General features: G+C 42.4%; 1 protein-coding gene across 2 annotated transcripts in view; it reads right to left on the reverse strand.

Annotated features, from left to right (window-relative positions):
- tenm1 (teneurin transmembrane protein 1) overlaps nucleotides 1-15551 on the reverse strand; it is a 191096-nt gene that overhangs the window by 96792 nt on the left and 78753 nt on the right. For both annotated transcript variants that reach the window (XM_040015589.1, XM_040015590.1), the window contains exon 6: nucleotides 3284-3457. In XM_040015589.1, the coding sequence (XP_039871523.1) occupies nucleotides 3284-3457 (174 nt within the window). The remainder of the gene's footprint in view (nucleotides 1-3283; nucleotides 3458-15551) is intronic.

The raw sequence follows: 15551 nt of genomic DNA on the forward strand, positions 1-15551 counted from the left end.
CACAAGCTCCACATTTCATCATCTCCACATTATAATGAGGCAACGCGCCGCTCTACTGTATGTCACTTTGTATCATTTCATATCGTTAATACATCCGACGTTGCACATTGAGTGAAATATTACTCTCAAACTCTGATGTACTTCATTAAGGAAGGGATTCCACTGACAAAAAAATTCTGTTCTGGGCACATCTGCTTTCATGCACGCCAGAAGAGTTTTCATTAATGTGTGTGTGTGTGTGTGTGTGTGTGTGTGTGTGTGTGTGTGTGTGTGTGTGTGTGTGTGTGTGTGTGTGTGTGTGTGAGATGGCCATCTCTAAATGCCCTTACCCTCGCTTGTTTGATATAAAAACAGAGAAGAGATAAGGGAAAGGCGGTGTGTTTGTGAGCACACATTCATGCATGCACATCAGCGCGAGGTTGGGTATCATGGGGCGAGTGGCAATTACTGTAATACTAATTAGAGAAGCTTTTATGTGTGGTCGGCTTAGAGGGGCTGCTGGTGATCTCTGGAAACTGCAGGAGAGATAGCGTGAAGAATATAAAACAGCACGCGCGGCTTGACGAGACGCTAGCCATACGCGCATGACACAACATGTCAATTAGCATCAAGCACGGTGGCGCGGGCCGCCTCATAAGGTGGATTAGAAGTCTTGCGGCTCCGGATTCTGATTTCAGAGTGGAGCCAACAAATCATCTTTATGGCATTGAAGTTGACATAAAAACAACAACACTAAAAATACATGAACGACAATACAAGAAGATTACTACCTTCCAATCATTCCGCCAAGCTCGTTTCATCTCTCCCTACTGTGTCATCAGTTTATATCAAAACAAGCAGAAACTGATGACTATCCTCCAATCAGCCGCCTCAGCTATCTTCATGCTCCCACTGTTACTTGTGTTCCTTGTGTTTATAGCAGCGCGTTAGGCTAAGACAATTTATTCCGAATTAAAAAAACTGAACATTTTGCATCTTGTTGTTCTCTGGGTTTCTTTTTTTTTGGTGGTTTGCAGACAAGTCGTGAAAGCTTCTTCTAAGATGTTTAAGGAATTTGCTACTTTAATGACAGCAATTCTTTTTTAGCTTCGTTGTGTATCCGTCCCTTGCCCCCTTATCTCTCTCTATCCTTTCCATTCCTTCCCTCGCCATCGTTCGCGGTGTAATCTAGGGGATTGTGTGGTCTCTTGGTGTGAGAGGTGATGGGTGCAGCAGGATGAGCGTGATAATCTGCCACACTGGATTACAGCCTAATCTCTAATCTCCCTGGCCCTCCTCTGCCTGGGGACCACCTCCACCGTGCCAATTTTATTAATCTGAGCCTCCTGCATCAACAGCTTAGCTTTGCCCATTTTGATTTCCCAGCTTTCACGGCGCATATAAAGCAATAAGAGCTGAAACAATAGATTGTTGTGACGCAACACTCAGAAGTGAATTCCACGACCCCTGCGTGCTCTATTGGAGGATTTAGATACTGATGAGAGCGTTAATCCTCCGAATGTGAGGATTCATCAAGAATAGTTGCTTCAGGGATGTCCCAGGTTGCCTAAATTGCAGCGAGTTGCAGTTTTGCTTCGCACGTTTTCTGTGTAAGCGCTGAACGTGGGCTCCGACAGCCTCCGATGTAATATCCATCAGAATCACACCAACCATGAAGGTTGCTCTGTCCTGTCTGACTTCATGACCTGAGACGCTCACAATTAATGTCCCATATCGTGGGGTTAAACTGGTGTTAGTAATTCCTCTGGCTAGTTGGGAGAAGGCAGAGTGGAGAAAAGCAATTCCAGTCACGTAGCAGGAAAAAGAAAATGCGATTAACCAGTTTCCTAGCCTTTCTAAAAAATGAGTAATCAGAGTAAGGCTTATCTCTGGACTAATGTCTCTCTATTGTATTGGATCATTAGTTGTGGGAAGAGTGTTATTTACGAAGCCAGGGACTTAATGCACTAGAAGCTGATTGAAATTTGTAGACCTGTACCTGAAGATCTGAATATATGCGCATGTGTTTGGTGCATCTTCAGTTTTCACTCTTCAGCAACTCTTTGTACTCGTTTTAGCCTCTGCAGCAACACAACACGACAGGTTTAATCTTTGGCTTATGTGTATGGTGTTTGTAAAAGTGTGATTAAAACATTACATGTCATTGTTCCATATGTTTAGTTTGCAGAAGTTAATGGATCCTAAATTGAAGTCTCAGCTGTGGTTCACAGCATCATTAAAGAAACAACTAGAATCCTCTTAAGCTATGGTGCACAATTTGCCGTGGTCCAAAAGTAACCGGGACACTAAGTGGGCAGATGTGTCTCATTTTTTTGATCAATAATTCATGCCTAAAAGAGCCGCCATGTGGCTGAAAGTTGACTGAAAGTTGCCATTTATGCAGAGGTGATAATATGAGGAGTAGAGTGGAGCCATGCAAATGAAGGACATAATACCAGGACTCACACAAAAGCACAAATCTATCAGAGCACTATCACAGGTACCATCAAAACCAACAGCTGGCCTCCTTCCAGAAAACCAGGTGCACCCAGCAAAAGTAAAAAATGGCGAACAGCATGAAGAAGAAAAACTCATTTATGTCTCTGCAGCCCGTCAAGAGCGCTCTCCAGGATTTAGGCAAAGATTCAACAGTTATCCAAAGACAACTTCATGTCCATAATTTTTTAACACATTCCTCTCCTGTCTCAAAATTTAGCATGTACATTACTCATAATCCATTTGATGAGTTGGGTCTGTTACACATGTAAAGGCTTGTAGCCTTGAGCTGACAACCTAAAGCAAAGATGAGGAGCTCTCTGCAAAAGTCTGCAGAACTTCGAAGCTACAACGCAGACAGTTTTTAAAAACATTGTTAAAATGAAAAGTCCCAGCTGACTAACATCGTATAAGTCTGGTTAAAGACTGACATGAAGGTAAGTCCAGAGCAACTCTGAAGGGGTGGTTTTCCATGGAAACCTGAAATATGAAGGCCCCGAAAATAATTCCGATTTGTCAAAATACGCGCTTATTGGGCATGCTTAATGAAATAGTCAAAAATGCTTTCCTTGCCTTTTTGCTTGCAAAAATGTCAATAGAAAGAAAAAGAAAACAGCCAGGCACAGATAAAGAAAAATGAAGTGAAGCACTCGAAGTCATCACTTATGTTTTTAGTCAATACATTTAATACAAATTTTTCAAGCTGCTGTATTACATTTGTTTTGTTGTTACTAACGGGCAGATCCTGTCAGTGGCTGAGTGCAGAACATCTGTTATTACAGTGTACACTGTGTGCGTGTCAGCTCACCTCTGTCACCACTGTGTGTGTTTTCAGGGTTGAGCGTGTCCAGCAGGTGGACGGAGCTCGTCGGTCTGGTTTTGCTGCGGTCCTCTTGTTGATGGTCTGCTGAGCTCAGGCCATTCTCATACAGCTGGCTCTCACCGTGACGCAGATGCCAGGTCAAACCTAACAGGTGGACCGCTACACACACACACACACGCAGATTGGCAGCCAAGGGTAAAGAAAAGAAAACAGACAGAGGAGATCATTATTCAAAACATGCAAGAGGGGTGTGTCTGAATCCTTTTTTTAATGCCCATCTTAGAGCACTCACTCTCTTTATGTGCTTATTAGTGTCCGGCAAAGCAAAGGACAATTAGAAAACAAGCAGAGAAGACAAACTGTCACGCACACATGCGTGCATGCCTGCGCACATGGCACATGTGCACACCAACACAGAACGTGGCAGTGGTGGGCAATTAAGGCAGATCTTGTGAGTCTGAGCCCAGGGCTAGTATTAAAGCGCTAACACAGGCTTTTATGCATGACTAATGATGCTTTGAAAGCTGCTGCCGATTCACAATCCATATGGGCCTTTTAAACAACAAAGGGTATGAGAGAGGATACTGGATTCCCCCCTCCCACTCATAAAATTGTTTACTAGGACGGGAAACCAACATGCTGTTAAATAAAAACAACTAACACACGCCCATTAAGGAAATGAATTAGTTTTTTGCGAGTGTTGTCAGTAAAGTGTTGAGTAAAACATTCAGCTGTGTTCTGACCAATCACGAGGTTCCATTCATTCAGGCTTATACTTGAGCAGTGTTTTAATTAATTTTTTTTTATTTCTTTAAAAGAATCTAAAAAGGTAATGTGCCTTTGCTGATAGGAAGAACAAAGCAAATGAAATAAATCATTGCAGTTTTTTTTCTCCCCTCCTCTGACACATTTGGAACATCAAACAAAAGCAAAGACTTAAATCAAAAAGTTACTATGTGCTGGTGGCAGTCAGAGGATGGCTGCTGCATGCAGATCAAGGTAGGGAACTTCTAAGGACTTCAAACATCTTCACTGTCTGTCCTCTGTCTGCTGATTGCCGACACCCAGAAAAAGCACTTGACACGAGCTTGATAACGCTCGCGTAAAATGGCTGCTTAGAAAAACAAATCCACAATTATACGGCGCAACCAACACAATCACGCAGGTACGGCGCAGGCTCGCACTTTTCTCATCTGTGCATACATGCATGCATGCACACGCCTCCACAGTCGCCCACACTCCACCCCCTCCTGATGAAGAATACCTAATTAAAACTCCAAATAGTTCAAAGCCATTTGCTGCTACTTTCCTTTGCAGAAGCACAGAGGAGAGGGGTGCGAGGCGGGGAAATAAAACTGTTTTCTCTGAAAAATACCAGCAAATCTATGATGAGCTCTGAGAGTTGAAGCCAACAGGGTCCCATGCCTCACTCTGGCATCTACGGGGATCAGCAAATCATACATTTCTACTTTTGACTAGCACTAGCCACTATTGGTTTAGCTATCTACTCATGCACAATATGAGCTCTTCAAAGCAGAACACTGACGATTACCAGGGCCATGAGGGAGACGTCATGCATCATTTAGCTCAAACTAATTGAACTGTCAGTCTGTGACGAGACCAGACATGGACACGCAGAAGCTCCTCACATCAGTGTGAGTACGAGTCAGTCATTTTTAAACATCTCTTGTTTTCTTTTTCTTTTTTAAAAAAAGGCGACGTGGGGGATTTTTCGCATAAACACCTTGCTGTGAAAGTACCTGTGATGATTCATTTTGATGCTGGAAAAAAAGGATGTCAAACAGTAACCCAAATGATCTTCCTTGTACATTTAATTTCATGGATTTAGCTTCCAGCAAAATCCTTTCGGTTGTCTGGTACTGCCCGTACTGCATCCTTAGCAGACAGGTGGGAGGAGAACGCAAGCAGGTAGAAAGAAACTCATGAAAAAAGCACACACACAGTGAAGGTGGTCAAAATCACACTTATTTGACACTGACAGAATTAGCAAGAGCGCCGCTGAAATTTCCTTTCGACCACGGCAATTATCTTTCTCTTAAAATACACCATAAAATATCATACCACACCTAAAAATGTAGGTTTGTATTCCTCGTCACAGTTTGTATGGCATTATATTTGGCAGTGGAGTGGAGTGGAACAACCTATCATAGTTTCATAAATTAGTCTGTAAGAGTGCTCAGTGAGGGATGACAAGTTATTCCCAAACTGATACATTTGGCATTTCCACCATTAAGTCTCTCAGACTCCATTCTCTCCTCGCTTCCTCTCATCTGAATTGCTTTTCTTGCTCTCCATGTTTGTCTGGTGTCCCCCACACCTCTGCTGGCCAAGTATTACCCACTCCAGTTATGACTCTACAGCGACAGTCCTCACCGGCTCTCCTACCTTCTCCTTGTCACCACTCCATCTCTCCTCAAAACACCCTCAGACCCCACTTCTCCTGCTCCTCCTCATCAGCCCTCCCCCCATTCTCTGTCTCTCTCTCTCTTACTTTATGGCTGTTGACCTTTTGCTTGAACACTTAGCATCTAGAGTTGCACAGCATGCATGCACACGCAAACACACCGGAGCAAGAAGGGAACAAGGACCTCTGAGTGTGATGAGGAGATGATGGAAGAGTGAGCGTTTGAGCATATGCTCTTGTACTTTTGAGGATCTAATGTCCAAACAGTAATATTAATACCAGTGAGGACATATTTGTTGGTTTGTCACTTAAGCAAATGAATTCTGGGCATTTAAAACTGAGCACTCATAGAGCCCATAATGTGGACAGGAATGGGAGTTTAATATATGTCTATCTTTTAGGCATGTAGAGGTTACAAGATTTCAATTGCTGCAGGTTATTCAGTGCCAAAGAGACATGAAAAAAGATGAGCAACTGCTGAGCATGAAGGTTTATTCTTGACCTTAACATTTATTCTGTCAGACCCCTGACTCACAGACAAATTAATATCGTTTTTGGACACACAAACGATACTGGCACAGTCGTCATAGAGATGTCCTGTCGTCCTGAGTTACACTATCCTACACTCTAGAAAATCACAGAGACCTTGGAGAATCTGGATTATATCGTCAAATGAACTGTGGTGTTAGTTCTTATCTGTGATGATAAAAGGACATGCAGTCTCCTGAGGAAATATAAGAAAAAAAGTCAACTACAACCCCCTCAAACAATGTTGGATAAACAAGTAACGGAGTGTTTAATATAGGCCCTTTGTGACACCTTGATATTTTTATTGTTCGCATTTCTTTATTAGATCAAAAGGAGAATTAACTTAATAGAAAATAATTTTTCCCACAAAACCATGTAGAACATTTAAACCTTCACTTGATGTTTTAGAAAATAAGCTTGCTTTCTTGGCAGGGCAATATGTACAGTAAATATGCAGGTACAGCTAGCTGCTAATTAGCTTAGCTTAGCTTAGCCCCATACATTTCTTATTTGTTTTAAACAAGGCATCAGTCCAGTCCATTAATTCACTGCCTGTTTAACTCCTTTCCCTTTGTGCAGATTCTCCCTTTGACTGAGTTTCTTCCGATTTCCTGCCTCTTAGAAACAAAAGGGTGGGAAGTGCTGCTGAGCTAAAATGCAGCAGAGCAGTGTCTGTAGCATGTTTAGGAAATGCACTGGAGTTTAAACTACGTAGAGCCAAGAGTAGAAAAAAAACTGAACAGAGAGCCGAAGCCTGTGCTTTCAAATCACGAGGAATACATGTACAGATATACTGACCTCATGATTTCAGACTCTGGCCATGTGTAACATACTCATCCACTGTTGTAAAAGTATTTATATAATAGAACCCCCCCACAAGAATCTGAACTTGTTAGTCCACATAACTGCCTGGAGACATTTCAAAGATGGCTACTGAGTGGCAAGAATTTCATCTAGAGAGACACCGGCACCTCTTTCCATTTAAAATACAGAGACGCTCTCACAGACTCACTTCCACACAGTGTGCAGCCAGTTATGCGAGCAGCATGTGCTCAGCCTGACCCTTCATTCTTGCTCTCTTTTCCTCCTGCCTGTCTATCCATCCCTCTCAGCGTCCATCTTTCTCTCTTGTGCTTTGGCGAAGGCACACGTTAGTGAGAGGACTCTGAGTTAGTCCAGTCATTATAACTGGTGAAGGAGCAGCGGCGTCGGCAGCAGCACAGTGCCAGCGATGAGCAGCAGTGCAGTGAGCTAACAGGCTGAGGCGCGCGCACACATGAATCATTGATCAGTGTGACAGTGAGATGACTGCCAGAGGTAATAGGACGGTACCGCTGTGAGGGGGGTTCTGTGCTGTACCCTCGCTGTCGGCTACCCCGCCGAGATGTGTGCGGAGGATGAGGAAAGCTGAAGAGAAGAGCGTGGGGTGGAGGGAGCGAGAAACAGACAGTTCACTATTAAAAGAAGGAGGTACTTGATGTGGCTTTTTCAGGTTTTCTTAAACTACCGTGGAGAGAAATGAGAGAACAGAGAAGAATTCAAGCTGGTGGAAATTTAGTAGCAAAGTGAGGCTCACTGAGATAGCAGCAGCATCATAAGCTTTCTCACATTAGCGGCTAAAACGCAAAGATGTACAGATTACATAGGAGACAAACCATTTCAGGTGGTCGACATGGCGACAATGCTAGCATGCAGCATTCGTTCTTGTTGTCAGGCATGTATGTGTCTCCAGATTAGATAAAAAATGATTGTGTGCTCCGATGACGATTAGATTTCACACTTGTGGTGGGAGAAAGTGGGAGATGTGCATGTGAGCATGCATGTGTTCATTCCTCTTTAACCACTGAAGTAAACCAGATATCGTTATCAAGTATTTGTATCAGTCCTGGGCAGAGCTGTGGGGCACAATGGGGGGTGATTGACTGTGAATATACTGCCTTATCGATAAGCATTACAGCCAAGGTAGCACTGCAGTCAGTTAAAAATGATTTATCAATACCCTCACACAAGTGGAAACACATCCAGGCCTGATTGCCAAGTCCTTTTTCGCTCGTAGACATGGCTAACCACCGACTATATTCTGTCTGACAACCAAAGACTACAGCCGGCTTTGCCCAGCAGCAAACACTTTCAAGCACATCAGTCATTCGATTTAGTGCGTAGTTTAGCATGTACAGTAAAGGCAATTGCTCATCCAAGTTCTGCATGGCTGTGTCAGCCTCTAGCTAAGCCAAGACTTCTGAGGGATGGGAGAAAGAGAGGCGGGGGGGGAGTAAAAAAGAGGAGAGACAAATGGGGAAAAAACAAGTGTGAAGGAGAGTGAAGGAGAGGGACTTCAGAGCCAATAAAACAAATCTGTGTCTAAGTCAACGTTAGAGTAGAGACTAAGAGCCCGGGGGTCCGCGTGCCCTGCCGCATTTTCGCCTGTCGACCCTCGCTTCACTCTGACAGACGAGAGGTGCTAAAGTGTTTTTCTTACTCCCCTCCACAAACTCCTTGAAAGCTACTAATGCCACTGTCAAGACTGTTTAACTGTGTGCTTTTTGCATGCATGACGGACTGTCTTTCGTGGGTGTGTGAGAGAGCATGAGCAGAGGCTCATTGCCGCAATTTTTTAACCGGTATAAACCTCAGGACTCATCATTGGTTTGACCTTGCTAATCTGAAATGGGACGTCTCGCTCGGATAAAGGGATGAAATGACGGAAAGAAGGATAAAGGAAGAGCGGAGGTGGTGACACACTTCACGCGTCTTCAATGATGAGATTTGCTGTACACGCCGGTGTTTATTTACCAGTAAAACTCGCTGTCACACTTATCTAGTTAGTCATGGTTGCGACAGTACACCAAGTCCAACAGATCGCAGCTTTCTTCTTCACGCATTTCTCTGTTGTTCTTTCATTTCCCATCACGCCTCCTCTCTCTTTCTGTCAGAGTCCCCCCATCTCTCTCCATCTGTCTCCCACTAGCTGTCTCACTGATCTGGTCTCTTACTGAAAGCTGAGTAATGTTACGGCGGGCAGGATATTACTCAATGAGCAGGGGATTGCCGCCATGTTACATTTCCCTCTGGCAGCCACCATCTACAACCGCTGCGAGCTGAAATGCTGCAGACAAACAGCGACGCAGCACCGCCGGTCACATACGAGCTCCATCTCTGCTGGTTTGCAGCGTGGGTGCATGCCTACATTTGTGTGTGTGATAGAGAGGATCGGGAAGATAAGGAAATGCGTGTGTGTGAGTTGCCGCGCGGTGCCTATCGTGCACGTGTGTGAACTCGCCCAGTGTACCGTTGGAGCTATTGAGGCTATTTTATTGCAGTTTCTCTGACCTTCTGGAGACATTTTACCAAAGGGCTCTCTCACCATTCAGAGCTTTCTGACCACAGTCTGTCTACCCATTTAAAGCAATTTTACCAAAGGCTCCTGTAGCTGTTAGGGTAGTTTTAGCAAAGGCCAGCGGGTTTCTTAGAGCTGCATCAGACGACCAAAATAGAGGACTGAAAACAAAGAGAAACTGGAACAATCAATACAAACCCCAATGAGGCATGAAGCAGCTGGCTGAAAGAAGCTGGAGGTGAGGCGCGTGCTCACATGCACGGAAACACACAGAATCCAATTACAAAGTCACACATGCACCGTCTTGCACATACAAACACACACACACACACACACACACGTTTGGACTCGTCAAGGACGAGTATTTAAGGATCATTATTTAGGCAATAATACAGTTTAAACCAATATTCAGCCTGAATTGGTCTCCATTCACACAAAAGAACACCGAGCACGATAGACCGTAGTAAGCAAGCAGACTTTAGTTCCATTAATTGCAAAGCAAAGAGAGAAATGAGAAGGATCTACAAATGTGCTGCCAGTTACACACCATTATGCATCGTTCTGTATGCCTAGAAATAAATAAATAACTGAAATGCATGGCTAAAATACAGCAAATTGTATGAATACATGTATTTGTGCTAAAAAATAATGTTTTTACTCTTCAAAATCTGAATAAATACATATTTTTTAATTAACTAATGAGTCATTAGCTCACAGCATATACAGTAAAGTGACTGTCCTGTAAATCTGAGATAAATATGCTTGAAAACATCTGTCGGGACAAAAAGGATAAAGCCAACATCAGCACAGAGCACCTCTGCGTTAGCTGCTGTACTGTGATTGAGTCGCTATGTGTGTGACAGCATTTTTTGTGTCCACCTTAACCGCTCTCAGCCAGAACACTCCGAATAGAAAGGATTCTACTTTCCCGGCACTACTGGAAACAAGCTGTAGCAGCCAATCTTACCCACTCAGCATTGCTGAGTAGATAATTGGTTGCCAGTTGCCCTCCATGACAGAGCCACACAATGAAGAGGATCGCCGCTGATCCCAGACAAACAGGCAACCACCTGTTCAGAAGCTTTCCTTCGGGGGAAGGTAACATTTCATTAGAGCTACGCCAACTCAGCACCTCAACGGCTTCGTCCCGACAGCCATCACCAGACTGAGCTGACCCTCTAACGTTACCTCTATACACAATCTCTGGCCTACTGCCCACCACCTGCTATCAGAACAGACTGCAAACCTCTTCATGCAAACTGCTCACTTTATTGAGGTCATTACTGCTACACACTAGTTTCTGTAAGCTAACGAATGCATTGCAATGCAGTATTTTTAAAAAGACCTCATTAGTACTGCCTCCACAGTCTTGCGGTGATTTTTTTTCCCCAGCTTTTGTCCATCTGCCGATTATTTCAGTAGCTCATGTCACTGAAGGTTCAAAATCCATGAAGCATTTTTGCACTGACTGCTTAGCACAGCATGCTGCGCAGTGGCTGGAAGACTGTGCTGTCTGATTGCATATAGGGTTCAGTTCAGATGGAATAAAAGTAGGAGACCCTCAGCTGAGTGAATCAGCACAGTTGAGCTCTTCCCATTTAGACTTGGACCATCCTTTTATTTATGTCTTGTAGATGGATTTATTCAAAGTCTTTGCTTCTTTGTCCTTTCTATATGTACGCTGAAAATCAGGCCATGGACTTTCAATATTTTAGTATTAACTAGTAAAATTAAACATTTCTTAATAAGTTCACTTCTATTACCGTTCATACCAGTTAACTGTGCAACATGCAGGCCCTGTGTTTGGCTGTTGGTAGGAAGAAGAGGGCCTTGTTGTCACAACAGGAGAAAATATCTTAGGTAAAGCAAGGAATGCTAAATATTTTCTTCACTAGCAATACCAGTTTTCATGTTTTCTCAGCTCCATACCAAAGTGAGGTCCTTTGTTCACGTTTCTGTGTTTGCTATGTTCGCTATTAAACTGTGACAAGTTAAACGAGAGCCCAGAGCACTAGTGTTGAAAAAGAACAAAGCTACCAAGCATTGTGTCCAAGCTGGGAAAGCCTTTCTCTTTTCAGTCTCTGAGAAACCGTGTCTGTGATAGGAACTATCATGTCTAAACACTTCCAAATAATATTCAACTTTCAGGAATCACAAGTGGTGTGCTGGTCAGCACTGTTACTTCACAGCAAGAAGGTTTAGGTTGAATGTATTTATGTGAGTATTCCCTGGTAAACCATTTTCCTCCCACATTCCAAAGAGATGCTTGGGGTTGGTGAACAGAAACTGGCCATAGGTGTGACTTTGAGTGGGAGTGGTGGTTTGTCTCTATGTGTTAGTCCTGATTGGTGGCCTGTCCAGGCAGTACCCTGCCTCATGTCCTGTGACAGCTGGGATAGCCACCCCGTGTGACCCCTTATGACTCAATAAGTAGAAGAAAATGGATGGACAGGCAGGAGAGGCCTAAAGGTCCCATGCACATCCATTCAGTTTAACTTTTACATATTGACTACATTTTATATAGTTTCTGTATATCCAGCCTAGATCTACCTCCAACTCTATACTTCTGAATAACTGTGCAATCAGTAACGATAAAAGCACACACAATGTTATTCATGCACTCTGAATGGGGCTGCATTCATTTTCGCTGTACCTTTTGTGCGATGAAAATAAAGATTCTGACTCTATTTCTGTTACATTCTTTGTCACTAGCTTTGTTACTTTTCTACATTTTAAAAACACCACAGGAACTTTTTGACCAGACATAAGGTAATTTATTAAAGCACTGCAAGTGCTCTAGCTCCTATAACAGCCACTTTTAGTCTGTCACCAATGTCTGGGACATTACAAAAAATCTTTTATGTAGGTTTGAAGTCACTCAAAATGTTTTTATTTGAAAAATCTAACTTTTATGCAAGGTGACAAAGAATTATACTGAACACGATGACAAGGTTGGAATAAAATAAAATAAAATAGAAATTTTGTCCTTAAAAATGTGTTTTTGTTATCAAACGAAGTCACGTGTCAGCAGATAGAACTTTGCAAATCTTTGGTATTCACCTAATGTTTCCTGAAGTGCTTCCCACGAACTGGTTTGACAGGCAGTTGGACACTTCTCACATATCACACGGTCATGCTGCCTCCCCAAACAGCTCAACAGGGTTGAGAGTTAGAGAGATTGTGCTGGCCACTCCATCACAGGCAGAGACCACCTGACTTTGTTTCTGATCAGCTCTTAGAAAGTACGGAGCCACCACTGTTTTAAAGCACAGGCTTACTGGGGCTCAAGCTGTGGGGTCTGACGATGTAAAGGGTCCAAGTGGCTTTAGGTGGGGAGAATAAAATTCACCAAGAGGAGAAAAAAAATCAACCTTGACTTTTTGCACAATGGCCAATTCTCATGCTTCTGGCAGGCGTCAAACTCTTTCAATGTCTGTGTCGCGCTTTCATACTGCCCAAACTAATCTCATGCTAAATAAGAAAGCCTTTACGACAAAAAAAAAAACTTGTAAAATTTAACATTATTTTTTTTTCTTCCAGGTCTGAACAGCAGGCTTTTTCCACATTTCTTGCCTCATTCACTTTGCTCCGCAATTTCACATCTATTACAAACTGAAATGTCCGTAAAAAAGTCATACCAGTGAGTGGTGAGAGACTCGCTCGCATGTCTAGAAAGTATAATAAAAGTGCTTCGATAAAACATTATCAAGAGCTGAAGTTGTGTTTGTTGCTTAGAGCTGTGCCCGTCTGCGGAGTTTATTTAATAGCTGCGGCGTCAGACGGCAGCAGGATCCATCCACGAGCGTCTTCAAAGCGAGAGAGTCATGCACATTTACATAGTCGGTACAACAGAGGTAACATCATCATTATTCACAACTATTAATTATTCCCTACACAGAGACGGGATCAATCAGGTTCTAAAGGCAAATGAGATTGTGTTCGTTTCTACTCTGCATCATGTTCATTACTGTGTACGCATTAAGCGTGGTTGATGCTTTTGCAGTTGGGATGCGGTTGAGAGGTCATTGACCTGTTTACGAGGGAACTGGCTGTGACTGATAGACGTCCACAGGGCATGGCACGGGGTTGGAAAATAGAGTATTAGCCTTCTTGGTTCAGCTTCTCAGTTATCTTCCAGAACACTCCCGCTTAGCACCACCCAAACAACCCTAATGAGCACTCCTCCAACATCTTACTTGATCCTACAAATGTTCTTATTTTTAATCTGAACACCTCCCTCATATGTTCTTATATCCAACACTGGTTCTCTTTCACCCCCCATCCTAATAGTTTCCATTCAGTGGTCAGTCACATGTACAACATCTCTGCCTCAAAGGTAAGCATGCTGGAGTTGCCTCCTAACTGGTCATTTTGAGACTGGTGCCATTTAATGCAGCTGCCAGCTCCTATGTGCGGTTACCCCTTCTGAAACTACAGACCCTTATGTACTTGTCCTCTTGCTCACATTTCTTTTATTCATTTTAAGACCAGCTGGTGCTGTTCTGTGAAGGTAGCAGCCTACAACCTAATGTTTTTTATGGCATTTTCCCCACGAGGTATAGCCCTCGTTTTTTTACAGAACGATTATTCTGACGAGTTTCGAAACAAAGTTGTTGTTATTTTTCTGTTGTTTTCTTTTTTATGGCCATTTTCAGGCTATAATCAAACCCACAGAGGCTGTTGCTACACACACTCAAATAACCAAATTTATTGCTTCCTTAATCAGTGCAACAGTTTTTTGCATAATTGGGATTTTTTTGGTTTTCTAATTATAAAAACATTACTTCACGTAACACAATATTCCACTGGAACACAGGACTGATGAATGTTCATTAAAAATTATGAATGATTTATAATTAATAGTCACTTCTTTTAAATGTCTGTTACAACATTTGTACTAAATGAGTCATTTTGATACAAATAAATCTGTCTTTGTCAAACGTTTCACTTTTCTGGGGTTAAACATCGATATGGATTTATGTGTTTTAAAAAAATATATAACAAGCCCCACTGGTAGGTTTGTGGGGCTTGTATCAGATAGGCTGGAAACTGTAATGGAGATTTGTTTGTTTTGTACGAAAGTTTTTCTTAGTCTTCCTAGATAAGCTAGATATTAGATTATTGGTTAATGATCTCAGACATGATTTGTAAATCATTCATAGCCAGTAGATGCTCTTTGTTTGGCTCACATTAGCTCAGCAATCGTGACAGCAGTCGGTAACTGCAGTGTCTATACCCTAACGTCTTCTGTCACACTGTGAAAGCAGATGAAGCAGCTTAAAGAGTAAAAATTATTTCGCCTTGATTGTAACATCAGCTGCTACATTTTTAGGCATTGTATATAAAAACAGCAGCAGACAACACATTAGACTTTTTTGACAAATTCTAGCTTTGATTTCATTTCAGTTTATGAACTGTGATCTGCATATATCTACAATTTGGAGATAATTGCTATAAACAAAAAATTAGAATAATACGAATGCAGATTTGTGTCTTTTATCTGTTTTTAAAAGGTTTTAGACAGGAAACAGCCAAGAAAATGATAATATTGATAAATGGAGGCTTACTGAATAATATTCAAAGCTCTTTTTTGGATTTCAGCTGCATTTTGCTACATTCTCTGTCAAGATGATCTCACATTGCTATAATACTGTCGAGGTCTGGCATCTGGGGAGGCCAATCCATCACTGATAGCGTTCCCATTACCAGATGGTATTGTGTGATGGATGAAAATCTGACTGTAGTTTCTGTGTTCATAACTCAAACCTCAACACAACTGACTGAAATTCAGCCCCAAATAATGACACAGCCTCCACTGTGTTTTACAGATGGCTGTAGACACTCGCTGCTGTACTTCTCTCCTGACCTTTTCCATACAAATTGACAACTAAATAAAGTAAAATCTGGATTCATGACTCCATCAGACACTGACTTTTAGTCCAGTTCTTGTGTAATTTGGCTAC

This window comes from Simochromis diagramma, unplaced genomic scaffold (genome assembly GCF_900408965.1).
Source record: "Simochromis diagramma unplaced genomic scaffold, fSimDia1.1 OVJJ01000685.1, whole genome shotgun sequence".
Classification (NCBI taxonomy): domain Eukaryota; kingdom Metazoa; phylum Chordata; class Actinopteri; order Cichliformes; family Cichlidae; genus Simochromis; species Simochromis diagramma.